This window comes from Festucalex cinctus, chromosome 12 (assembly GCF_051991245.1).
Source record: "Festucalex cinctus isolate MCC-2025b chromosome 12, RoL_Fcin_1.0, whole genome shotgun sequence".
Lineage (NCBI taxonomy): Eukaryota > Metazoa > Chordata > Actinopteri > Syngnathiformes > Syngnathidae > Festucalex > Festucalex cinctus.
In genome coordinates this window covers 4,830,876-4,858,325 of record NC_135422.1, presented here as the reverse complement: position 1 = coordinate 4,858,325, position 27,450 = coordinate 4,830,876, and the positions used below count along the sequence as shown (strand labels likewise).

The 27,450-nt window shown below is 42.0% G+C and overlaps 1 protein-coding gene across 2 annotated transcripts; it reads right to left on the bottom strand.

Annotated features, from left to right (window-relative positions):
* Positions 1-277: 277 nt before the first annotated feature.
* btbd7 (BTB (POZ) domain containing 7) lies at positions 278-27,450 on the bottom strand. Of its 2 annotated transcripts, none has more exons than XM_077538417.1 (11): positions 27,103-27,450; positions 18,949-19,186; positions 16,128-17,264; positions 9,411-9,619; positions 8,093-8,168; positions 6,889-7,049; positions 5,944-6,087; positions 5,589-5,778; positions 4,299-4,477; positions 3,810-4,214; positions 278-3,000 (listed from the first exon to the last, which is right to left on the bottom strand). In XM_077538417.1, exons 2-11 carry the CDS (start codon positions 19,028-19,030, stop codon positions 2,257-2,259), a joined length of 3,327 nt encoding a protein of 1,108 aa, XP_077394543.1. In that variant the 5' UTR covers positions 19,031-19,186; positions 27,103-27,450; the 3' UTR covers positions 278-2,256. The 2 variants fall into 2 exon arrangements, with proteins under 2 accessions (XP_077394543.1, XP_077394544.1); XM_077538418.1 differs by having other exon boundaries at positions 4,149-4,214.

The following is a 27,450-nucleotide window of genomic DNA, read 5'->3' as shown; positions in this document are numbered from 1 at the left end:
GCTGCCAAATTCGCCATGTCCTCACTCTGTTTCCGGTAGCGCGCCACGCGAGCATGCGCAGTTGTGAACATCACAAACCAACGATTCTTCTTTAAAACGAGGCATTCCAAACGCGTTTATGACCTAGTGGTCGAACAAACGCAGTTTTTTTTTTTTTTTGCTCGTTTATTAAATGGCCTTTGAAAACCCGAATACATACATCGCCAACATTTAGAAAAAGGTCCCCGACTGCGTGTAAACGAAGCCCTTGTTTCATTGACAAAACATGACAAGTTCATTTCATAATATCAAACCAGTTTATTTTTGAGGACCACTGTTGCACACCTTTTGAGGTGCCAGTAGAAAAATAGATTCAGTGAAACTAAATGCAACGTAATCAGTCTACAAACAACGACTCCTAAGATGCATCCAACACATTTCAGATGATTAAACTCCAAGAAAAAAAAATAACAGAAGGTGCTAAATAACATTTATGTACACAAAAGGGCGCTACAACCATCTGATGCAGGCTGGTAAGCTGGTAGAAAAGAGCTTGCATAGACATCAAGGTCTCCAATAAAAACCCAGCTGCAGGCAGGGAAGGCACTGACCTCTACAGCAAAACAGTAAAACAACCGCTTTTATTCAATGGGACGTCCTCTTGGAAAATTCATCAACTACAAACATGAACATGAGGAATCTGAAGTTTCGCATATTCCCCACCCGTTGACACAAAGCAAGCTGGGAAAATCGTTTCTGCATTGGCAACCTTCAGATTCTCTTGCAAAGAAAAAAAAACATGACAATCCACACCAGCTACAATAGTGAGCAAATTGCCCCAAATGCAGAACATTTTACGAAGGAAATAATCTGAGACACAATCTTGAGAGCACATTCGCAGTGAGATTTCACGACAGGGACAAAGTACACTGTCGCGTAAACACAACGACCACTTAAATGTAATAGAAACCATAAACAAGTGGCGCTTGATTGGTTATGTACAACTTGCGCCGGCAACCTTTTTTTTTTCACGTCGCCACGTGGTTCCTTTAGTTCCAAGATGTTTTCCCATTCAACTGACGACACTCATGCTGGCGTGTTAGCTTCAGTCAAGTCGTGGACTTTGCATGGTTCTGGAGCTACATGCTGCTGTGGTACTTCCGCCACTTTATTGAACAGTTATGTGCATGTGTCCCCGGCCTCGCTACGAGGGTGTTCGCCCACAGTGAAAAGAACAGTCAATTAGTACAATGATTCCCAACCATATTCAGATTATCCACTTACACTTATTTACTACAAAATGTGTATGCAGAACAATTAATTGCTCTGCTATTACTTGCCATTCGTACAACAGAATGAGAGCTTTTGTGGTCAAGTAAACAGGTCCAAATGACACTTTGACTACCGATACCATATTTTCTTCCAATTGATGTATGTGCCTTATCGTAAAGGTTGGGAAACACTGCTTAAGTGAATTAACAAGTGGTTTGCGATGACATCATAGAGAAGTGAGTTTGAAGGTAGCTGAGATGGAATATTCAGAGTATTGTTTATTAAGGCTTCAAGATTGGAGTACTTGATGCTATTCGATAAGGAGGAAGGAGCGCAAGCGCACGGCCCCGTTGCGCTCCTTCTGATATGTACAAAGAGACCAGGCTGAAAATGTGCGAGTACAGTACTGAGATTGTCGCCTGCTACCATTTCGGTTTCTTTCGACGCAAAAGTTGAGGCTGGGGGTTCATTTTGAATTTTTTTAGGCTGTCACTTAAAGGATACCTACATAATATATGTTGAAGAAAAACAGCACGAACCGTGTTAAGCCACCAGACGCGTAGAAAGACGAGTTCCACTACTACTTAACCAGCACGGTGGAAACCAGTCGCACGGGATGCTACAGAAAACCGACAGTAAACGATAAGGGGACATTTCCATATGATTTTTATCATAACGCTCTCCCTCTACACTTGCGTGGCTTTTCGTAAACGGACAAATCATATCCTGCCATCTGATACTCATCTACATGAATGGAGTGTTTGTCTGACCGCCACTTGACGAACTGACTCAACCGACATCCGACCAGGTGACCTCCAGATGGGACACCCACCCTTCGACTCTGACTGTGTGATGGATGGAGTCAAGTGGCAGAGGTAGGACACGTCCTATAAATAGCAATCACCTTCCTCCTTGCTTCTATTTAACACACGCATACATTTAGTGCTTGACCATTCAATACAATTGGCTGTCAGTCATTCCCTTTTCCAAACTCAATTGCTGGGGTTAAAGTGCAGATTTTTTGTACAGGTAGTCAGGCTTGCTGGGTGACCTGCGGTCTCTGGCGATGTCCTCGCTCACGCTGCTCCTGCGAGGCTGCTGAAGGGGCCCGGGGCCAGACGACTCGCCGGCGAGGACCATCTCCTCCGGGGCCTCTCGGGGCCCGTCCTCGTAGGCGTCCATGTTTCCGCTGGGCGAGCGCAGGTGGCCCAAGCCGTGGGTCAGGTCCGTCTCGTTCGAGCGGCCCCTCGGCGGGTGTCCCGTCCTGGGCTGCGGCCCCGAGGGGCTAGCGGCGTCGTGCCTCTGAGGGGCCACACCCAGGACGTCCAGCCGGAGCGGGTCTGGGCCGGTCCGGCCCTGGGGCTGAGAGTCGGTGATGTAAGTGGGTGTGAAGGGTCCCGAGGGGGCGCAGCTGTGGCTGTAGAGGTCCGGCCCCGCGAACGTGGACAGCGCGTGCGCGGGGGCCGGGGATGAAGGTCGGCGGGAGAAGTCGTACAGGTCGGGGAACTCGGCTTGCACCTCCAGCTTGGGCTCGGGGGCGTGTCTCTTGCAGGAGTGCCCGTGCCCGGGCCCGTGGCTGTGGCGGACAGAGGGGCGGGGCCCGTGGGGCAGATGAAGGCCCGGGGGGCCCATGGGGCTGTGAGGGCCTTCCCGCTCCATCTCGGCGATGTGCTGCTCCCTCAGCGACATGACCGAGACGCCCAGCGCGATGTCCGGCATGAACTCCCTCATGACGGGCTCCATGCCCATCTGGAAGAGAAGAAACATGTTTGTGATCACAAGTTTTAAAGTGCTTTTCATACTCCAAACATTAAGACAGTAAGAATACTTTTGCAATACTTTTAGAGTACTTCTATTCCCTTTTACAATACTTTTAGAGTACTTGTATTCCCTTTTAGAATACTTGTATTCCCTTTTACAATACTTGTACTTGTATTCCCTTTAAGAATACTTTTAGAGTACTTGTATTCCCTTTTAGAATACTTACTTTTACAATACTTGTATTCCCTTTTAGAATACTTGCATTCCATTTTAAAACACTTTTACAATACTTGTTTTCCCTTTTAGAATACTTTTACAATACTTTTAGAGTACTTGTATTCCCTTTTAGAATACTTTTACAATACTTGTATTGCTTTTTACAATACTTTTGCATACTTTTAGAGTACTCTTATTCCCTTTTAGAATACCTGTATTCCCTTGTAGAATACTTTTATACATCTACAATACTTTGAGTACTTGTATTCCTTTTTAGAATACTACACAAGTATCTGTATACATAGTGAGTACTTCTGTCACCTCTGAAAAGTTCTACTTATGTCACAGTAGTGGACGGCAGAGGCAGTCTCTGTCTCTGTGTCTCCATCTGCCTGTCCGTCTATTTTTTTTTTTAACGCAAGTATCTGTATACATACATGTATACATAATTTTGCCACCTCCGAAGAGTTATACTTATGTCTTATTTAATCCTATCTGGTCACTTGTGGTCAAAAAGGTTGGCAAGCCGTGCAATCATGCACAGCTCAAAGACCCAGAACAGGCAGAACAGACGCACTCACCGCTTGCTGTTCGGATAGCAAGGCTCGGCCCATAGCTTGCGGTTGGGTGCAGTCTGGGGGCTGGGGTCTGGGCGCGGAGGAGAAGTCCGAGCCGCCATGCTTGGCCGCCGCATGGCGCTGGCTAAGGGTGCGGTTGCAGGGGTAGGAGAAGGAACGGGTGGGGGTCGGCATGGGGACGCGGGGTCGCCAGGCGCCTTTGAGCTGAGCGCGGCTGGGCGTAGCGGGGGGGTGGTACGGGGGAGGCGGGGGAGGCAGCGGCAGGTGGAAGCCCGCTACGCCTTCCAGCTCTGTGAACATGCTGTCCATGGCTGGGCTGCTGTTTACGCGGCATCGACCCACCTGGCGCAGGGCCAGAATCGGACTCTCGTCTCCGAAGCGCTCGTCGGGAAAGAACTTGTACGGGTTCTGAAAAGACAAAATTAAATAGGGAAAAAAAAAAACTCAATTTTTATTTGCTTGAACTTTCTTCCACTGGCTTTCACCCCTGACCTGTAGAAGCTCGGTGGCCCCGTCAGCCAGACCGAACTCCCGGAGCACTCGCAACTGCAGTTCGTAGCTGACGATGGCGCCCTCGCCGCAGTTCAGGGCGTACGCTCGCTGCACTTGCTCCGTGTGTCTCAGTTCCTGTAGCCTCCGGATCATCCCCTTCACCACCGACAGCTGCGGCACTGCAAGACGGTTAACCACGATTAACATGCAAACATGCAACTGAGGAAATTCATCTCTGCACTGACGACCCTTTAAAGTCGCAACGCAGCAGACACGTCCGCGTCAAAATTTAGCAGTAATAAATTTAATAATAAGGAATAGATTTGTGGAGACTGGGGTCAAATTGTATTTTACAATTTTAAAAATGTGCAGAATTGTGCAAGTTACTTCATGTTAAAGATTAGATAGCTCTTAATATGAAAAGAAAAACGCACTGAGCTGTCACAGTTTTACAAATGCAATTATGCCATCTAGTGGCAGAAAAATAACCAACTCAAATCACGCATTTTTTACAGTACAGTACAGTACATCTTTTTAAATTTAACAATTATGAATTTACTTTATCAATGACAACATGATGTAGCCATATTTCTATTAGTTCAACATTATTTCCCTCTTGTATGTTAACACTTAAAACAAAAAACGATTTAATGTTATCTTAGCATGCTAATGCTAGCTTAGCATGCTAATGCTAAATTAGTATATTAATGCTAATGCTAAATTACTATATAATGCCTAGCTTAGCATGCTTGTACATTTAGAACAGATATAAAATTATAAAACTTGTGATTAATCATGAGTTGACTATTGAAGTCAGCTCAACATTATTTCCATCTTTTATGTTAACACTTAAAACTTGGAAAAAATTTGTTTTTAATGCTAGCTTGGCATGCTAATGCTAGCTGAGCATGCTAATGCTTGATGAGCATGCTAATGCTAAATTAATATATTAATGCTAATGCTTAGTTAGCATGCTAATGCTAAGTTAGCATGCTAATGCTAGCTTCGCATGCTTGTACATTTAGAAAAGATATAAAATTATAAAATTTGTGATTAATCATGAGTTAACGAAGTCGTGATTAATTCAGAATAAAAATTTCAATCGCCTGACACCCCTAAATCTTTGATTAAAAAAAAAAAAAAAGATATATTATTGTTTTTTTTTAATCAAAGATTTTCACGTGTTACAGGTGGGTCTGGAATGTATCTCTTGCGACAAACGTGAGGTTCACTGTAACCTGAAAGGGAACGACCAATAGCGAAACAAAGATTCTCCGACTAAGAGCTTACCTGGGATTTCATTGGCTACAACTGACGGAGCAGCGACCGTGTTAGCGGTCATCTGCTGATGGTTAACCATGTGACAGCACTGCGGCACGGCGTTGTTGACCATGTAGAGGGTGTCCGGGACGTTGGACATTCGCACAAGTCGTAGACGCACCAGATCAGTCTGCTCCACCATCATTTCATCCAGCACCAACTGAGGAGAAAGATTATAATGAATCTATCTGGGATGTTGGCATATTCGTAGACACAGCTGCAGCTCATTAGGCGAATTCTGGAATCATATTTTTGAGCAAGCATAGCAACGACGGTACTGTCGAGCTGTGCCATCATCTGACAGCCCGATCAATCAGTGTCCTACCTTTGCCTCTTCTACGTAAGGAGAGAAGAGGCGAGGGCGCACGTAGATGCCGGCGTTCTTCTGCCTCAACCAAGCATTGGCTTTCCCGCCCTCGGCCGTTGGCAGCATGTCTGACGGCGGGGTGCTAATCAAACCCCTTTTGAGCTGCGGGCAACAACAGGACATAAGACCTCCATGTAGGGATGTAACGATATCCAAACATCACGATCCGACATTATCGCGATATGAAGGTTACGATACGATAGGTAATCACGATATTGTGGGGAGGTTGGCGATACAAAAAAAAAGTCACAATATTGTGTTTAAAAAAAAAAAGAAAAAAAAAAGAAAAAAAAAAAAGGTCATAGTAAAAAAAATAGTGTTTTTGTATATTACAGCAATACATTTAAACTATGGAGGACCAAACTGCCAAAATTCAAATTAAATAAATGACTAAATAAATAAATAAATGACAAAAGTGAAAATAAAAATGAATTTAAGAAAATATAATTTGACAATTATATATAAAAAAAATAATGTAAATGGAAATAAAAAGAGCAACCTACTATCTCTAATATCATTTAATGCTGAGGCATTTACTTGCTAATGCAAATACACATTGATTTCCTCCACGTATTGACTCGGTTCACAAGCATATTACGTTCCCCTTTATCTGACCATTGGCGTGGATTTTAAACATAGAAGGGCCAAAACATGCTGTATGAAAATTAAACTGCAGTTTAAAAAAAAAGAAAAAAGAATTGCCACCAGAGGGTGCTAGAACTGCACAAATGGAAATCAACCTGACTTTTTTTTTTTTTTTTTTTTTTTAACAGATGTGCTGCTTTTAATATCGTGACATGACGACGACGATATATTGTGGTAGTTTTAATATCGCAATATTGCAGGTTATCATGACATCCAGACAAAAACTGCTCAGAAAAGACGGGGGAAAGCAGCACCTACCGCGTCCGAGAGGACATCGCTGTGCGGGGGCAAAATGTGCTGGGTTCGAATGAAGGGCAGGAGCGGGGAAAGGATGTCCTTTAGCTCCTCGACGTCAAGGTCTCTCCTCTTGACTCCACGTTTGTTGACACTGTGGGCTGTGCCGCTCAACAGATTGGGCTCTGGCCAAATGAAGAGGACAGCCAGATTTAAAATCAAAGCATATGGACATACAGAACTAATTATATTACATCAAATTAGTTTGCTCGACGACTACAGGTTAAAATGGCTAAGTGCCATTTAGTTTACTTGTTAAAGAGGACAAATTATCTTCCTTATAGAACAATCATTTATCATCATCATTAGGGGCACGGGTATTTGGAAAGAGTCACATTGACTTGCATTCAACATCCATTGAGTTTTTTTTTTTTTTTTTTTTTTTCCTCTATCAACTCTCAATGTATCAGTTAGTCATTTGTTATGCTTATGAGAGATCGCCATAGCTAAGAGGGGATCATAAATTCTCACAGTGACGTCATGGGTGAAAAATGTTCAGGAGAGCTGCTCTTCTTTTAAGTCATTTGCTCTCAATAACGTGTAAATACGTTTGTTTTTTTTAAAATGTTTTAAGTGTCCCAAAGACGTATTTATACGTTCTATATGTCGTTTTTTCCCGTTTTCTTTTCTTTTTATGCTAGAGCATACAGAAAGCTTTGATGCAGCCTCTCAACTGCAAAGAACGGTTGCAGAAATGGTAGTTATTACACAAACGGACAGACGGTGGCAGCAGAGCAAAGGAGATCAATCAGGGCCATCTAGAAAAAAAGCTAAATTACTTACAATTTTAAATAGATTTGTGAAAACTGATGAAACTTAGCTCTCTTCTAATGCTAATTGCTGCAAAACGGAAACAGATAGAAACATCCTTTTTTTTTCCTGATGAAAGAAGAGACTTTAATCTTTCTTTTGATAGGTTCCATGCTTTTATAGCAATTGAACACAATATTCTGTGGGCCTTGCAAAATCAGACAAAATCCAGTAAAACAGCCGAGAGCGAACGGGATTGCTTCTGTGAAAATGGCTGGGAGTGAATGAGTTCAGTTCAAATTCCGCCAATGTTTGATATGCTTTTAAATATATTTTGGTGGCTTTCGTAAATGTGAAATGTCCTCAAGAATCATTAGGGGCTGTGCTCGGAGGATAATTATAGAGTGTATTATCTTACCCCTGTCTGCCATCCTCTTAATAAGCTGCTGCTCGCCCCACTTAACAACATACTTGAGAATGTCCTGCTCGCTGGCCTGCAAATGAGACGAAGACGTGGCGATAGGGAGAAGAGGAGGAGGAGGAGGAGGGATGCAGGGAGAAAACATAATTATCATGACAAGGAGGTCAGATATTGTCAAGGGGGGTAAAAAAAAACAGCTGCTAAATGAGGATAGGGTGACAGTGCAACATGTTTGGACCGTGTTCCAGCAAGGTGCAAACCCGGTTGGCTTGTGCAGTTGGATTACAACGTTGCACCTCCACGGTCTGGCCAAAGGCTTAAGTAGCTTGGCAGAACTGATGACAACCCAGAAGCTTTTTCATTTGCAAATGCTGCACTAAATTCTGAAAGGGGTATTTTGGTGAGAAATAGCTTTCCAACGGTTATATCGACAACTATTTGGACTCTTGACGGTCATTTGGATTTTGCATCCATACCTCATCACATTGAATAGGGATTGGCATGTAGATGTCGACATCCCGCTTTCATTGAAGAGGTTTTTCCATTCATGAATTACAACAATTTTATTTTATGTAGACCACCTTATTTTCATTTGTGAAATGATTTGTAAATGTTACCTCCCTTTAGTTCTCAGTAAGGGAAAAGCATACTGGCTTGAGATCATTGAAGAATATTTTAATTTATTTGCTTTTCAATTGTCTGATGGCGACTGCAATGAAAGGCCTGGAAACGCATCACCATCGAGGAATTAGGTGAGATCTAGACTTGAGGATTTTTATCAAGTATTAAAAGTTGGGGCTATATTGAAAAATATGTCACATTGCTCACATATTTTTTGTTTTTTATATCCCAACCCACTAAAGAGCTTTCCGGGTGTCTTTTTCTCATAATGAGGAATAGTGACTATTGCTGCTAATGGTACGGAGGGGTGTTATTACTTTTCACACATGTGCAGATGACTCTTAACATTTAACAAATGAACAACTCAACAATAGATCAATTTTAAAAAGTGTTAACTTCAGATTATGGCTTTTTTTTTTTTTACTTGATCTGAGGAAATATTCTAATATTTTGAGATAGGATATTTTGAGTTTTCTTAAGCTGTAAGCCATAATCAGCAAATTTAAAATAATAAAAGGCTTGCAATATTTCAGTTGATTTGTAATGAATCCAGAATGTATGGCATTATTGCTTATGTAATTGCATTACAGAAAATAATGGACTTTAGCAAAATATTCTAATTTTCTGAGACAGTCCTGTATTATTTAGAAGAATGCATTTTTTTTTTGGTAACAATTTATCATGCCTTTCTCACCTGTAGGTAGTCTGACTGGATTGCACTGAGAAAGTGCTCCTTGCCAAGCTCGTAGAGAACATCTGAGGTGACAACTTGACTGAACTCCTCGCAGAGGAAGTGCATGGCCTGCCGGTGCACCCACTTGGAGCCGTACGGTTGCGAACTCCACTTGAGGATGGGCACGAGTGAGTCGAGAGACAAACTTTCCACAATAATGTCCTCACAGCCTGTGGGGCGACAATGTGAGAAGCGAGCCAGTGAGACAGAGTTATCAGTTCAAGGATTTGAGTCAAGATATTCAGGTAAAACATTTGAATACTAAAAAGGCACCCGTCAGTAATTTTCCCCTCACGCACGCAGGGACTCTCTTTCAACGAACCTCCACATCCTCCTCCTCGCTGTGTTTCTTAAATCAAAGCACATACCAGAACAGCAGGCAGTGGTTTAACTCGGCAACAGACCGACCCACAGAAATGCCTTGAGAGCTTGATGTGTTTTTTTTTTTTTTTTTTTTTTTGCCTTCTCGTGAAACATGATGAATAAACATGGGCGCCCGAGTAAACGTGACGTGCACTTTGAAAAGGTGTGCATGGATTAAACATGCATTGAAATAATAATAATAATAATAATAATAATAATAATAATAATAATAATTAAAAAAAAGAGGTCAATGACAAAAGTATTGTTAAAACAATTCTGACTCTGCCATTGTTGTGGAATTTTCTTGAAAAAAAAAAAAAACATGGAATGAGCACTTCAAATGTCAGTAAAAATCATCCATAAGAAATAAAGTCATGAAAAAACAATTGACTGTATAAGTGCTGTTCTACTGCCCACTCAGATCTTCTAACCAATCATCATCCATCTGCACTAGTTGAATTTGGGGGCAAGTATCAACGTTTGCAGCATCATGGTAATTCTGACCCTTTGAATATCTTGGAATTTTGGCCTGTACGAGCAATTGTTTGATATTTTTAACTAAAACTTGTCATTCAATTGGAGAAGGGGGAGAGGAGAACGTTGAGAAATAATCACCGCACGGTATGCCGTTTTACTCTAATTTTGAGATCCTTTTTGACCAGATATTCTATCGGCAAGATAACACAAATCTCCAAAAATTTCAATTTCTCCAGAACCGTTCATCTTATTTTCAAAATTCTTGGTGCATTGTATGCAGGTTGAAATGGCTAGGAATGTAACAATAAGGGCAATATCGTGATATTGTGATATTAAAACTGCCACAATATCATCGTCATGTTCACAATATTAAAAAGGAACACATTTGTAAAAAAAAAAAAAAAAAAGTCATGTTGATTTCCATTTGTGCAGTTCTAGCACCCTCTGGTTTATTAGTCCAACTTAATTTTTATTAGGGATGTTTTGGCCCTTCTATGTTTAAAATATACACTAATTGTCAGATGAAGGGGAAGCTAATTTGCTTGTGAAGCGATCAATGTGTGCTTGCATTAGCAAGTAAATGCCTCAATATTGTTATTAGAGATTGTAGGTGGTTTAAATACATTGCTGTTATGTACAAAAGCACAATATTGTGCTTTTTTTTAGTATGAGCTCTCTTTTTTTTTTTTACAATACTGTGATCTTTTCTAAACATCGCCAACCCCAGCCACAATATTGTGATAATTATCGTATCGTGACGTTCATATCGTGATGTTTGGATATCGTTACATCCCTAAATCAGACTCAGCATTTTGACAAATTGTCAATTTTGGGATTGCCCATATATGTCATTTTGAAATGCAAACAAATTGGAGGTTTACCAGTTTTATGGAAAAGATTGCCTGAATTATATTATGTTCTTTTTATTTCCTGTCCTTGTGGCGCACATATACTTCAAAGTGATCTAGGACATTCATTTATAAACATAACCCAACTTAACAGTATATGCAAATGACCATAATGTTCTTACAAATGAATGGATGAGGCATAGCACTTTAGGCACTTTTAGTTTTATCAGCAAGTGACAGAAACAGCCGTTTGGAAGGAAGGGGGAAAACCCAGAATAGTTTGGAAAAGCGAAACAAAAAGCAATTTAGTCAGCTATAAACTAAATGACTGTTCTTGTTTCCCTGCCAGCTGTGTCTCACTCTTTGACAATCTTCTCTGCCGCCTGTCTTCTTCCGTCTTTTAGCTCTTGTGCATCCTTGGCCACACATGCGCAAAAGTAAACACTTGCAGCCAACAGCTTTGCTCCACATTAGCCCATTAAAATTCACAGCAGCCCTCAATCTAAAGAGACGGCGCTTCTATTATGAGCCGAAAATTAAAATTTGCCATTACAGCCAATATGAACTCTCCACAGTTGGTAACCCCACACAACTGTTGCACGATTGAGCGATTCCACTGGATAAAACTCGACTTGTGATTATGCGGCGCTCCTGTTAATGGGGCACACAACCGCTAAAAATCACTTTAAATGCAGACCGCACTTGACGGCTTGTAAACAAGCCCGTGGATGTAAATCACGTGTGAGGATCGCTCAAGCAATGCCACCGAGTGAACCAGGCTGCAACCACAAGCAAGAGGCTGGATGGTCAGCGTTGGCGAATGGAGGGAACGAACAAAACCACACTGGCCCTCTCTGCAGGGCACTTGAAAAATTAATAAGGCTTTTAATATTGCTTGATAGCTAGGCGAGGTGGAAATCATAAAGGGAAGCATGTCTGGAGGATAAATAAAGACGGATGATGGCGCTCAGCTGCTGCAGAAAAACACCTCAATGCCGCTAACTCTCACAGGCAGCAACGGGATGGCGATGACAGAGTGACAGATGAGAGGAGATTCTCCTCATCTGTCTCCTGAAATAAATCTCTCTGATGCCTCCTAAAGAGACCTGGTGTCCACTGAAACTGCTTCGCTCTGGTCTCAGAGCCAAAATATTGTTTTATGTGAACTGGCTGGCCTGACATTTGTCATCAGGACTTCTGGCAGTGTAAAAAAAAAATGGCGACATCAGCACATCTCCACTGACAGTCACGCAACTGCACTATATCAAGCTTTTTTTTTTAATATGACAACATAAGAAAGGATATCATGTATGTGTATATTTAATCTGGGGCTTGGCAATAAATAGAATTCATTCAATTAATCGCCATTTTGAAAATTGAATCATTGAAAATTTTCTAAATCATATAGTCGAATTTTGTCTTCTGGATGATTAAAAGTTGTTCTTATGGTCTGTTACATCCAGATGTTATTGTGAGTTGGAATTTTGCAAACTAAGAATGTTAAGTTTGTTAAAACACATTACTGTTGTCTGAACATTTTGCACAGCAATTACTTTTTAAATAAATGACACCTTTACATAAACGTAAAAGCAATTAAAATTTTTAATCAGCCTGAATACTATTATATATATATATATATAAAACTAATATTATTTTTGGGCATATCGCCCAGCCCTAATTTAAACCAAAAGGGGAGAAAAAAAATGTGCAAGATATTGAGGAAAGTTTTAAGACAATCATATTTAGGTACACTTTCAAAATCTGACAGATTTTTTTTATTTTGATATTTGGCGTCTGGTTTCAGAATGCTTTGGTGGTCATTGTACCACACTTGTTTTGAAAATTTCCTCAGAGTTTTATGATGGTTGGACAAACAGTTAATGAGTATTGGAGCCCTCTTCGGAACGTTTAACCTTTTCATCACCTTTCCTTACTTAACCTTTGCGGAAAAGATCATTGTGTCAAAGCCAGATGAAAAGGCACTTTATTTAGATCATAGGCAAAGCCCCCCTACTGTTGGCAAAGAATCTATCAATACTATACTGTATATAATAAACTACTCTTACATTGCCGCCATAACTCCCACTCCGACCCCCATAACTTTTTTTTTTTTTTCCCCCTTTGAAGAGCAATTTTGCTAAATGCTAATCAATGTTTTCATTTGAGGAGAAAATTACAAACATCCAAAGAGGAAATGATATACTGCATGTGAAGCAAAATAAGACAAAAAAAGAGGCAGCAACACAAAAGGTAAGAAATAATCAGTAGACTAATTTGTACATTTCACCTTTCACCCTAAAACCAGCAGTCACCACATCCATACATAGAGCAGTTGTGGCCGAAGACACGCCATTAAGACATCCATTTTTCTTTCTTTTACTCCTGCACTTCAGCATTTTAGTATATACCGGTGGTTAGTAAACTTTGGTGGCCTGTTGGTGCTGTAAAGCATTATGGGTAACATCCTTTCGGAAATGATAGGAGGAGTAAACTATGCTGAAAGTGGGTTAAAGTTGCATTGAGGTACCTTTAAGCATTTTTAGAATTGGAATAAGCTTTCTTCCATGGACTTCTAAGTCATCTCTCTCGGAAAGTACCTCGGCAAAAAAACAAAAAACAAAAACAAAAAACGGAATCCAAAGAGGTCCACAGAGATTTTGGTTGATGCTGGGCTGGCCATGTTTTATTTCATCCAAACTTGCGCAAACTTTACAGACATGTCAATGTCAGTCTTCTGAAAAAATACAGCTCAGGAAGACTTGTATAGCTGCAGTGTATAATTTGTAGGCCACGCTGAGCTGACTTTTAAGTCAATCAGACTTCTGATTGCTCTTGATAGCTTTATAAAGTAATAGCACTGTAGATGCAGTCCATTACAGCCTGCCACTCTGCAATGTACTAATTCTGACGGGAAGACAGCCGCTGTGGAGAAAGTTGGCGCGTAATGGAGCAAGGCAGAATCACACTCTTGCCATGTCAGCTGCCACCATTCATTTTATTGTGAAGCCACAGACAGCACAGACTTTAAAATGACACCTTGCAGTGTTGCAGGGCTGTTGTTCAAGATGAGTAAAAACGGGACTTCAGAATTGGAATAACAGGAAGCTGCAGAGCAGACAAGGCTGGCGACTTGGACAGGATGACATCGGGTGAACCTCAACTATCTCGCCACATTCCTCACCGAGGTTTCATGGGAACCGATTAGTGCTGCGCAGCTCAGTGGGAGAGGGAGGGGAGATAAAAATACCCTCCGAATTGGATGGCACCGTTTGCTTGCTCACCGGCAAAGCTGTCAGGACGACAGCGACAGCACCTCTCCAGGGTGCGAGATGCCGTGTGATCAGCTGACTGCGTTTGTTTGCATCAGACCACCGCACGCCAATAGTCGACAGTTATGAGACTTTTCAGTCTACGCAACATATCAGAGCTAACTGTGCTTTTAAAATATTTCTGAAAGGCATAAATTAGCTAGAGCCCATTACGCAAGACTTACATTGTCTTTACAGCTGCCACTTATAAAGATGCATTTAGCTGCCACTCCCAAGATAAAAAAGCTCCATGTCCTGTAGACGACGTGCAATAGCTTTTTTTGTAAATTTTAAAAATAATTTGCACCAAAGATATTAGCTGTGAAAGGCAATAAATACAGTACATTGAGTAAGTGATGCCAGAATCACCTCAAATGACTTTTCTCAGTATGAAGTAGTGAGCTGGAAGCTGCCTTGTATGAAGTAGAAGACATCAAATTTACTATGACAGAGACGGACTGTCATGTTAGATAGTAGACTGTGTGAATCTTGGCTATTATGATGATACCGTATGACCACAAAATACCAAATTATTACCCAAACACTGAAGCAATTCTTACAGCCTACATTTTCATTCTATTCCATCCTGCTGCAACTTTAACACCTCTGACCTGAGACGGCAAGCTGTACAGCAGTCTGGACAGCAGAAGTCATACTTGGAATATTTTAACATAAGATTAATCTGCCCTGAAGGGTGGAACATTAACTGGAGTGGAACAAACCCTCAATGCATTCATGTTTGAGATACCAACAACAACAAAAAATTTAGGCCAGAGAACTCATTTTCAACAAAGCAGTCCAAGATGAAACACAGTGATGAAAAACAATAAACACTCGTGTGGTATGACATATTGACATAGCTGTCAAAATGAATCGATTAATCGACTATCAAATTAACTCATTTGCTCCCAAAAACATATAAATACGTTCTATTTTAAATGTATTAAGTATCCCAAAGACGTATTTATACGTTTTTTGTTTTGTTTTGTTTTTTAATGCTAGATCATACAGAAGGCTTTGATGCAGCTTCTCAACTGCAGAGAACGGGTGAAAAAAAAAATGGTAGTAATTATGGCCAAAGCGGCCAGCAGGTGGCAGCAGAGTATAGGAGATCAACCAGGGCATGATGAAAACCTGCTGTTACCCCACAATTCTTAACAGATTTGTGAATAATGATGAAACTTAGCTAGCGGTATATTGTAATGCTGATTGCTGCAAAACGTAAACAGATAGAAATATACTTTTTTTTTCCTGATGAAATAAGAGAATGAAATAATGAAATGAAATAATCTTTCCTTTGGTAGGTTCCATGTTTTCATAGAACACAATATTTTGTGGGCCTTGCAAAATCAGTCAAAATCCAGTAAAACAGCCGGGAGCGAAGGGGGATGAGTCAGTGAAAATGGCTGGGAGTGAATCAGTTGATCAACTATTGTAATAAACGAGTAATCATTTGGAGCCATTTTTCAATTAATAATTGTCCAAATCCTCTGATTTCAGCATATCAACAGTAATTGTTCACTGATTTCTGTAGTCCTTCAGGAAAGAAGACTGATTATTGCCTATGTTTAATCAAAATAACACATGCAAACATGTTTTTATTTTGGAAAACAATGACCGAACCGGTAACATAGTACATGAACCCCTTTACAGTTTAATGCAAAGTTAAAATAACGACTTACCCTGTGCCAGCATACTGAACTCCAAGAATAAAGCGATATGGTAGAGCTCCATGGCTTCTTCTGTGCGTGTGCTGGCCCCCCGGCTCCCTGACACCAAAGCTTGTACTTCCCCAAGGCTGCCCGCAGAGGGGCTACCACGCAGAACTAGTCCCAGCTCTACCACATCCGTGTACATGCAGTGGAGAATCACCTGCACATATTTGCGCGGGATGATGGACTCGTCCAGCACAATACGGGTCGGCGTCTGCAGCGTGCGCTCTGTCATTTCCTCTCCCGTACGAATGCGCCTCTGCAAAAGGTTCCGAAAGAACGGGGAGCGCGCAGAGAGGATAGCCTTATGAGCTCGAAGGTCCTCATCTGGGGTGCCCGCTCCCCCGCCGCCTCCTGAGACGGCAGCTGGCGCGCCGGCGCCTCGCTCGTTGAAACTCTCGACCATTTCGAAGTCCGATGAGAAACTCAAAAGGGCGTCATAGTAGCACATGTAGTCAAACAAGCCCTTCATATCCGCTTCAAGGGAGTTGGGCGTGCCAAACTCCTCGCTGAGCTGCACCAGCACGTCCACGTTCTGCAGCCTGGAATCCTCCGCGCTGCTCACTCCAAACTCACCTGTGTACAAGTAGTGCAGGAGCGCCGAGAACATGGGCACGTCGATGCCCGCCGTCTCAATGTCCATGTGGACCTCGGCTCCGTAGCCGGGCGACGACGACAGCAGAGTCTTGAAGAAGGGGCAGCGAGCAGCCAGGATGGCCCGGTGCGCTGGGAAACAAGTCCCCTGGAAGATGAGGTCCACGTCAGTGCAGTACTTATGCTGGTAGAGGGCAGCCAGATCCCGTGGCAAGCTAGGGGCCTCGGCCCGTGCGAGGCTGGCCTGGAAGCTCAGCTCCTTGAGGGCCGCCGTGCCCTCGTATTCCTCCACCAGGGCATTCGTGTCTCGGACGTCCCACCCGGATAGGAGCTCGCGCATCTGCCGGGCGTGGTCCGCCGAGCGACTTGACTTCCGCCGTTTGATGAACCGCCGTTTAAGGGTGGCCAGGCCGAGGCTTTTCTTCTTCCTGTCGGCGGGCCGCTCATGGCCATGCTCCAGGCTGTAAAGCTTTGATTCCCAAGCATATCCCTGCTGTGAGTAGGATGAGGTCCCTGGAAGGAACACACAAGAAAATAAACTTGATCTTCGGCTTATGCTCGACATATAAGGAAAGAATGACACTGAGCTGCATTGTTGACACCATCATTTTTTTTTTAACCGCTTATCCTCTGTAGCGGGCATGATGGAGCGTATCCCAGCTGTCTTGGGGCAGGAGGCGGAACTAGAACCCTGAACTATTATCATGATATGCAACTGTAGTCTATACGGAAGAGGATTAAGGCCGGGGGGGGGAATACACACTACAGCATGTCACCAAATGACGATTTGTCACCTTTACGTACATACAAGCTTCCCCGTGTCCCTAAAGCCAAATTAATTAATTTTGTCCGGGCTCGGTTCATGACTGTGGGTTTTTCCTTTTATTAACAGAGCATTTTGCCACAGACATGTGGAAACTATTTTATTGTAGAGAACATTGTCAAGTGCATGCCCGACCATTATCAGCCTATTTGAGTACAAATGCTGCATAATTCAAACTATTGACAGTTGTGTCTTTGGCATGAGAGGGGACTCATGTCTGAGGAAGCTCTGCCAAGGAGATCCTCTCTTCCCGTCTTCTTCTCAACATCAATCAGCATGACCCACATAGTAATAATTGCAATGCAGTGTATCATCTGCAAGCCAGACCGGCTTAAGTGAGCAACTCCATAGACGGGCTTTCCTTACGTGAACCTCAGCAAGATCGGGCTGGGCCATGAAATGTAGGCCTTAGGCAAAAGGGGATTTCAGCATTGCACAATTACATGTCTTCCTATGATAATGAGTTCCTCATAAAATTTTTAGCAGGGAGCTCAAACGCAACATAAGACACACATCAAAAAGTCCCTCTAAATAGCAAATGTGATTGTGTGGTGCTTCAAATAGAGAAGAACAGCAATACTTCAAAGACAAGAGTCTTGTTTCCGCAGTGATAGAGTTTGGTTTAGCGCACTACTGTACAGCTGGGAATGGCAAACCCTGATGTGGCTGGTGCTTCAACTACAGCGTGTGTAGGCAACAGAGAAAACGTGGTGACATCATAATGAAACATTTCCAAAAAGTCTAACAAACTTGGCAAACATGGCTTGTTTATGCAGGGGCTGGATTCAAATATGAAGGTAATACTAACAAAATGAAATAAATGTCAATCAGATGTAAAACAAAAAAAATAAATAATTGAAAGTAGGGGAAAGACATGGGTCAGGTTGGAGTATTAATGTTTTTACAAGGGAAATTACTATGCAATGGTCTCTCGCAAAAAAAACTGCAAACTATAATGGACGTGTGGTCATGGAAGAAATGTGAAAACCGAATCATGGAATCTTAGTCGACTATGACGATCATTCAGGAGATTGAGTAACATTTAATAACAGCTGGAAGTGGACAAATTGGTGTGCATGACAATGGTCTTTGTCTCTGAGGGACTCGGGTTACACGTGAGGTTATAGCTGTAAGATGTGTTAGTTGCAATTCTGAAATATTTAAGAGACGGCATGGATAACACTGCCGTATTCAACTATGTAAACATTGAAATATTTGATGTATTGAAGATACAGCAAACTCTCCAAATTCAAACATCTTTACAATTCTAAAAAATTATGTCTATTAGGCCTACCATTGTTTCCTAAGGGAAGACTAGTTTCGAAATACAAGGCCAACCCACACCCAGTGCAAATGTGTGTGCATTATATTTACCAATAAAGGTCTGCTGCGCCTGTGCATTAGCTCCTATGCGCGGGGAGCACGAGTGTGGATAGCTGGATCCATTGGCACCCATCCTCTCGTCTCTTCACTTGCTACGTGGGGGTCCCCCCTCTTGCTGAGTCATTCTGCTCAGGCGACGGTGCTCCCTTCAGTCCTCAGTCGCGTGTCCGCCACGGATCCTCTGAACAGTTCCCAGAGACCCGGGCCCCGCCTGCCATGCCTAAAACGTCTGGAGGAAAGAAGATGAGAGAGAAGAGGAGGAGGAGGCAGAAGTGAGGGCGACGCTTGTATCCAAGAAGATGATTGAGTTTAAAAAGTAGCAGAGTAAACACCCATGCGGGGATAACAACATAATGAGCTGACCGTTTCAAAAGATAAAAGTGATGCAGTCATCAATGTTTAGAAGCCTGAACAAAGGGACATTTAAAATTATCTTTCAAACCCTTTCAGTCACATTGAACTCTTGAAACGCTAAAAATAGCAATAAAAAGATTTTGTAAAGGAATGATGGGCCTCAATGCAAGTGTTGCAATGAGTCAACGAATGAATAGCAGACTTTTGGTAAGTTTTCTGACTTAAGAATAAAACACAAACGTGGGTTAAAGCATAACCACGAAGAAACCAGTCACAAGTTGCCAATGAGGCAATGAGCATGATGCAATTTAGTTCTGCATATGTGGTGTCTTTTGGTTTGTTGGGCGGTAATAATTGGATTACCTTAAAACAAACATTCCCCTCAAAGCATGTTATCATATTCCTCAACAGTAGACATTCTACTATGAACAAGGAGAACAGACAGCTGCAGTGATCATAACATATGAGTTATGTTTATTTAGGGGTTTACTGAAAATCTATTTTTAATTAATCGTAAATAAGAGCAGACTGGGGTCAGTGTTATTGGACATTGTACAATAGATCTTGGGTTGTACACAGCAAAATACCAAACGTTTGCTGGCTACCTCTTCTCAAATGTTTGCATTTATGGCAATGACAATCCAAATTCAACCTTTGACCATTTAATGATTCCTTTATTGCCAATGGATAATGTTGAAATCTTTTCAAACCTTAAAAATATTTTTTAGTCATTTTATTGCACCAATTTACAAACAGAACTAGATTACATCTGTCAGAGATCCCCACCCACTGGCTTGTGGACTGCTGTACTTTATTTTCCTCTGCTAAAGAATATGCTTACACCTATTTCTTTTTTCATTCACTTCATTTACAGCTCAGAAAACGGAGTTTACACAACATTCTTCTATTTACTCGTAAATAACATTCTTCACTTGCAAACAATTTCCATCCATACGACTTTGTCTGTCCATGTCCAGACTGATACATGACAGTCGGGCCTTCAGGACAAGCTTGCAACCCTACTTTGAATAAATGGTTGGCGTACTTGAATGTTGCTGGAGCAACTGTGTTGTATTTATTTAAATTATTTGCACTTAACTGCATTTTTTTTTTTTTTAAATCTAATACTACCAGATGTTTTCCATGGTATCCTATCACTATTTGGACATTGAATATTTGTGTATTAATATATTTGTATTTATCTTTCATTTTATTGTGTGGTCTATAAAATATTGATATATTATATAATAAATAAACGGTGAACATATCTGAGAAAAATGCCAATAATTTCAAGTCATTTTAAGGAAAAATAATATATCGGGATCTGGACATAAAATGACTTATATGATATACTTTTTCGTCCATATCACACACCTGGTTGCAACATGTTTTGCTAATTGCCAACGATTGTCATCTGCTATATGCTATTTTTACTGCTAGGCCCAATTATCGGTAGCTTTACGACTCCAGGGACTCCTGCTTCAATTTGAATGGCATTTGTATCATCTGGGACGTTGCCCAAGTAGGTTTCATTACAAACATAATTAGTGTCAACAGACACAGCAATTAAAAATATTCCTCAATGAGACTAAATAGAGAACTTGGCTGATAGAGGATGTGTTTTTTTTTCTCTTTGACTGCCACAGCAATTGAACACGGCGTCAGCGCTTGTGGAGCCACCCATCACACACAGAGCGTTCAACTGGGGAAGGTGCTCACTGCTTTCTTTCTTTATTTTTTTCACACTATTTAACATGCAGCCACAGTGGACGGCTCCGACAAAAGCATTGGTTGATCTTTTTTTCATTAGGCTTTCTTTAAATATCTGCACAGGGAATTCATTTGCCCAAAATTAGAAACTGAATTTGAATATGGAGGAGATGAGAGGAAGCCCGTGAGATATACATATTGTTTACAAAAGGGGGGTGGGGGTTCTCAAAGGAGGATAAACCAAAGAAACCAACAACTCTTCAACACTGCCAGCTTTAACTCGCACGAACGAGTGAAGCAAATTTAATTTGCACCGCAGTGCAGACGAAATGTTAAAGCGCCGTCGAGCACAGCTACTGTTCTTCACAGGAGCTGGCTCACACCATTAAACAAAAAGCACCCCCCTGACATGTTCTATTAAGATGAGAATTAAGACGCTTTTCCTACATTCAAGACTGAAAGTGTTGTCGCTGTGCTGAGCCCTGACTCGGAGCGAGATGAGGGCAGTGCCATAGAGGAGTGGTGGGGTTGGGGGTAGGCAGTGCTGGACTACACGTCCCTAATGAGAGGGGACAGCAGAAACTCCCTTCCCCCCCTCCACACATCCCTTTTATACACACACATGGACATATGCAACCTTTCTAGGCACTCACCTCACTGCACTCCTCCGATTCCTTTCAATTAAAATGAGCCACTCTTCGACTGAACAATTCCATACAAAGCTACAAGGACACGATTGATGTATTTAAATAGGTGCCATGTCATGTAATCATTTATGCGGATTTCCCCGGCCAGAACAAGAGTTATGTTTTCGGGCCTTCTTCCTTATCTGCAAATCTCCAATTGCATCAGTAGTTGGGATTTCAAATCTGACCTAATTCAGGTGATCCCCTTTAACCACAGTTGAATTAATAATATAACCACTGTGGAACTTCTAAAGGTGAATGATTCTGAGCTTACATCCATTCAGCTTCGATACCGCTTATCATCGCTAGGGTCGGGGTTGAACTGGAGTCTATCCCAACTGACTTTTGAGCAAAAGGCGACGAGATTCGGGATGGGTCGAGAATAAGAAGAATAAACAATAATTAACATTTCTTACCACCCAAATAAATACCCCCCAAAAAAAGAACGGGAAAAAAAAAAAAAAAAAAGTACAGAAAATTGGCACCGTTGAGTACCGGTATCGATTTCCAGGTACCGAGAATTGGAACTGTACCGGTTCAAATGTGAAAATGTACCCATCCCTAGACGAGATAGTTTTTTTTTAGGGCCAATACAGATGTCGATTATTAGTCTCCAAGGCAACCACTCTGTTTTTGATGTAAGCAGACCATGGTGCCAGCCAGCAGTACCAACTCAGTCGACACACAACACCCACAATTAGGGCAGCAGGTAGCGCAGTGTCAAATGCAGTGGCGGCTGGTGGAGTACACAGGATGATGCAAGGTAGATTTTACACCGATCTGATTGGTTATATCGGATTCGCAGGTGTTTCAGATTTTGTGATCGGCTGAGGTCTTCACTCACCGACCCGATTTGCGCAAGAAAGCATTACCGCCACGGTGTTTCCCATGTATACATTTACCTGTGGCGGGCCGCCACAAATTAATTTTGGCTGACACATAGCTTTTGGAGCTACCTGTGTCAAATATGTAAACGTATTAACTTTCTTGAAAAAGAAAAGACGACAGGAAGCGAACCAACTTCGAGGATGGCGAATTATTGCCATTATTGTGAAATTTCCACTTAGTCTTTGTACTATTCTTTTAAGCTACAGCATCTCTACCATAATACACATGATGATACGCACAAAGCTTATTTTTCGGAGCTTATAGACTGCTGTATATTTGATACGATTCATAGGCACCCGAAAGGAATCATAATAAGCAGCGCAGGTGTAAGCGAAAACCACAATTCTGTCACCGTGACCTTCTTGTACCAATTTCTGCCCTCATTCCACAGTAAAAGAAAAAGATTCCCTGATGACATAGTTAAAGATCAGGGTTCTACAGGAAGTTATCCAATTTCACTCAGGGGCAGTGAGTCAGTGGTAGAGCAACCCTGAGGTTGTGGGTTCGATCCCAGGCCCTTGCGACCGTGTAGATGTGTCCTTGAGCATGATACTGAACACCCAGTTGCTCCTGATGCTGCGCCATCAGTATGTGAATAAGTAGTCAAAATGTAAAGCGCTTTGAGGGCCTTGTAAGGTGATATGGTAATATGGTACTGTACTGTACACTATATAAGTGTAAATGCAAGTACCATTTACCATTGATTGAGTCTGATATTGAAAAAGATATTTACAACAAATAATGTATCTTGACATTTAATTCAAGTAGAAATGAGAGATTATGCATCCCAGGGCCGCATTTGCCAATTAGGTCATTCAGTATACCGGCGAATTGCGCCATCTGACTGATGGTAGGATCTGTCGTCATAAGAGACACAGGAAACGGGAGGAATTAGAAGCGGCTAGAATAAACACGCACACACAGACATGAGAGAGAAGCAAATACAATGTGTCCGGAGCGATGACTCATGGTGGGCAGCCTGTGGATTACACTGGGTCAAGCACCACTACACATGCGGATTTTGTCAGCTGATTTCCTTTCAGACTGTAGACTGGATCTCATGATGTTCTGTCACTCTGAGTCGTACGTACTGAATTGTTTACAGCTTGTTCTTAGTGTGCCATTAATAAAAGGCACTGGATGTTTTGACTCCAAGCATGGGTTTACACACGGTTCAAATTACACCATTTTTAGGGGGCACAATTCAAATGAGTCAGCGCAGCGTACAGAGAAAATAAGCACATGAAATCGCATATCGGCCTCTTCCAAATATGGATAAAAACCTGATTTAAATTGATTTAATATGTGGCAATTCAAGTGCACGCTCAACAGTCGTGAGCCTGACGCCAGCGATATCAATACGTCGATTAATGCTATATACAAACACACTTATAAAAATAAACACACCCGTGACCGTGATCAATAGATAGCTATGGGTGAATCAATATGGTCTAATTATGGCACATTGAAGGTGAAAGGTGTGTCAGTAAATTAGTAAAAGAAGTTGTCCACAGTAGAGAACAAAATGCAAAGGTTACCAGAACAAAACAAACCTTGGTTCACAATTTGGTTTATGGTAAAAAAATTTCAATGAAATCTGTGTAATTGCAGCAGGGGACACAGCAAAAATGTCCGAAGCCCTCCACTGATAGATTAAGCTCCATGCAAGAGGTGTTAAAAATTCCAACAATACAGTATAGCAAGGCTGCGAATGATGCACTGTGACGCAGCAGGGTTAACGGTATTTTCGTTGATGTCATGTTGGCATTAACAGGGTATTTTGGATGTGTCACTTTTGCTGTGCTCGCATTGGCAGATATTTGATATGTATCACATTTGTATCCACATTTGGAAGAGGCCCGATTCCAATCTAAGTATATCCGATTCCATGTGGCTTTTTTCTATTGGCGAATTGTGCCAAAAAAATCTGAATGGTATCAGTTATCACTTTAACCATGGCGTGCACCATTCACCCCTGGTGACTTTGCTACCCACAAGGGGAAAAGGCTTACTCTAATGACTGGACAAACAGTCTGCCAGCCAATGTCCAGGGAATGACAGACAGCTCCAAAAAACAATGCATGCTTCTTCTAAGTGAAATGTCAATGTATCTTGTTTAGTCCTCGTTGCACAACAACAGAATATCAGTCGGGCCAAAGTCTGACTCGTTGAAACGCTCCGGGGCAAGTACTTGCAAGCAAATACAGGCTTTTATGCCAGTCATGGACTTCTGAGTGCATGTCAATCCGATAATGACACGTCATTGAATGGCCCTAGACCGCTGACTCAAATCTTCAACCTGCTCAGAAGGAGAACCTCCGTGTTGACATGTCATTTAAAAGCACCTTTCCCCCTCAACAAACATTCAACGGCTTTTATCCTCCAGTACATGCCCAATGTCGAGTTTAGTCACAGGATTATCCAGTGTGTGCATGCTCTGGGATTCACGCCACTTTATATGGATGACAGCACCAGTCACACATCTAGCAGAAGTTGACACCAACATGGAAACAATTATTCACTACGACACTGGAAAAGGGGCGTCAAATTTGTTTTCATCATGGGCCACATTGCAGCTATGGTAACCATCAGCGGGATGATTATACCACAAAGGGGTGGAACGACACCAAAAATAACAGTTCGGTACGTACATTGGTTTTAAACTCACTGTTCGGTTCATAATGGGTACAGTAAGAGAACAAAACACAACTGCTTTTTTACTTGGGTAAACAGGAGCAGATGTCATATTTAAAATGAGCTTTTCGTTTTGAGAAAGGTGCACGTCTGGACAGAAACAGAGCAGACACACTTTGTTTTCATTTAAAAAAAAAAAAAGTTTCCAGTAAACACAAATTTGTTCCAGGAACTGTGTATGCCGAGACACAGATGCCGAAACGCTGTAACATATATGCCAGGCCTGATGTGGCGCTGTAATGCTGCCACAGGAGGTTAGCAAAAACAGAATAAGAAGTTTGATGGAGAGGAATTTGAAGCAAAAATGTAAGAAGACATTTGTGTGGACTGACAACAAGGTACAATTTCTGGTTCGGAATGAAAGAGCTTATAGCACCGCTTAGACCAGGGGTGTCAAACTCATGTTCGCTCAGGGGCCGCATGGAGGAAAATATATTACCAAGTGGGCCGCATCGGTAAAATTGAAAGTGTTGTACATCCATCCATCCATTTTCTTGACCGCTTATTCCTCACAAGGGTCGCGGGGAGATGTGTTGTACACACGTAATCCAAATGTGGTCACTCTGGAACCTGGTTTCAAAAATAACAATTGTACTTGGGCCCCCAAAATGCAAGTTACAGAACTTAGAAGAAACGACAAACTTTTATACTTAAGCCCCGTATCCAACTGAGGGGTCAACATTTATGACTGCAGCGAATGTGGTCGCAACGTTTCCGAAACATTCTCTAAACAGTCTTGATCTTTTTTCTCTTGTTGTTTCTTGTTTTCTTGCAAGGAAATTTCGAACACTTGCGACAAGGAAAACCATTACAACTCTAGGCGAACGTCTGCAAACCTTAACAAACCCGACTTAAGCCCACATTGGCTACCTTTGCCACCAATTGGAAACATTTGCCCCTCAATGGGATAGGGGCTTTACCCATGCCCTTGTTGACATGGCAAAGGTGTGTGAATACAATGCAAGGCTATTAGAATTTTGTTCCTTACTGTACATTTCCTGCCACTTACCCCCATCATATGACAATTGGATATTATCACGTTCATGCATACTTTATAAGTCATGGAAAAAAATAGGCAAGTTTTGGCAGGCCCCATAAAATGACACTGAGGGCCAGATTTAGCCCGTGGGCCTTAAATTTGACACAGATGCGTTAGCATGATAGCAAAGGCACATTACTTAAAAGGAAAACAATCCTATAATGATATGACTGCCAACGTGACCTGGCAGTTGTTAAAAAAAAGAAGTAACACTATAATATAGCAATAAACTGTTATCTGCAGCAATCAGATCATAAGCTATGTTGTTAACAACCCTCAGTTTAAGCAAAGCAGAGCAACACGTAGCCTGACCCTCAAAGTACAAATGAGCTATGACAATGATAAAAGAAATTGACTACAAAAAAAAGATTATAACGACTTAGTATGTAGTGATTCCAACGGTTCGCTGTGGCTTTGTTAGCTTAACGTTAATGCTGAGCTAGTATCGCTCGGTGGGCTACTGTGAGAGGGTGAGGAGGCGGCGGATGAAGGGGGTGGTGGGGGGGTCTATGGCTTCTCAGCGGAATCCTCGCTTCAAAGTGCTTTAACGGCAAAAGCCGAGTCTTCAGCTGGCTCGAATTCGGAAGAGTTGTTCGCAAACGCCGCTAACGAAAGAGAGGACTTCCCCGGACCGGCTGCCGTGTTATTTAGTAGCATATCTCGAGCAAGCGGCTAAAGGTAAGCTATCTACTTCGCTCCTCGCAAACAGCGAACTGATACCCGCGAACGCGGTGCCATGTAACCGTTACAAGACAAATAATATGGAAATGTTACCAGAGTGGGTAGTAGTCGGTGGTGGCTGGTATCTTTATCTTCGTCTCGCCTCTTTTGAAAAAAAAAAAATGCAGCACTCCAACCCAAGTTGTCCCTGGCAGAGGGAGAGAAAAAAAAATTGCAGCTCAACACCTTCTTTTTCCAACTCTGCTCGTTACGCACGACTCGACGTCAGCGTCCCCATTTGATCGCCAATGAGCAGTCCCGTTCCACTTAGAACGACTTTCGGGTAAAGAAACGACGTTAACCGCGACTAAATAACAATCTTGGATGGGTTTTGTTCTCAGTTTTGCCACCGTATTTCCTTCGTAGTAGCTCAACGCCTTCTTGGGTGGTTGTTATGGCCCA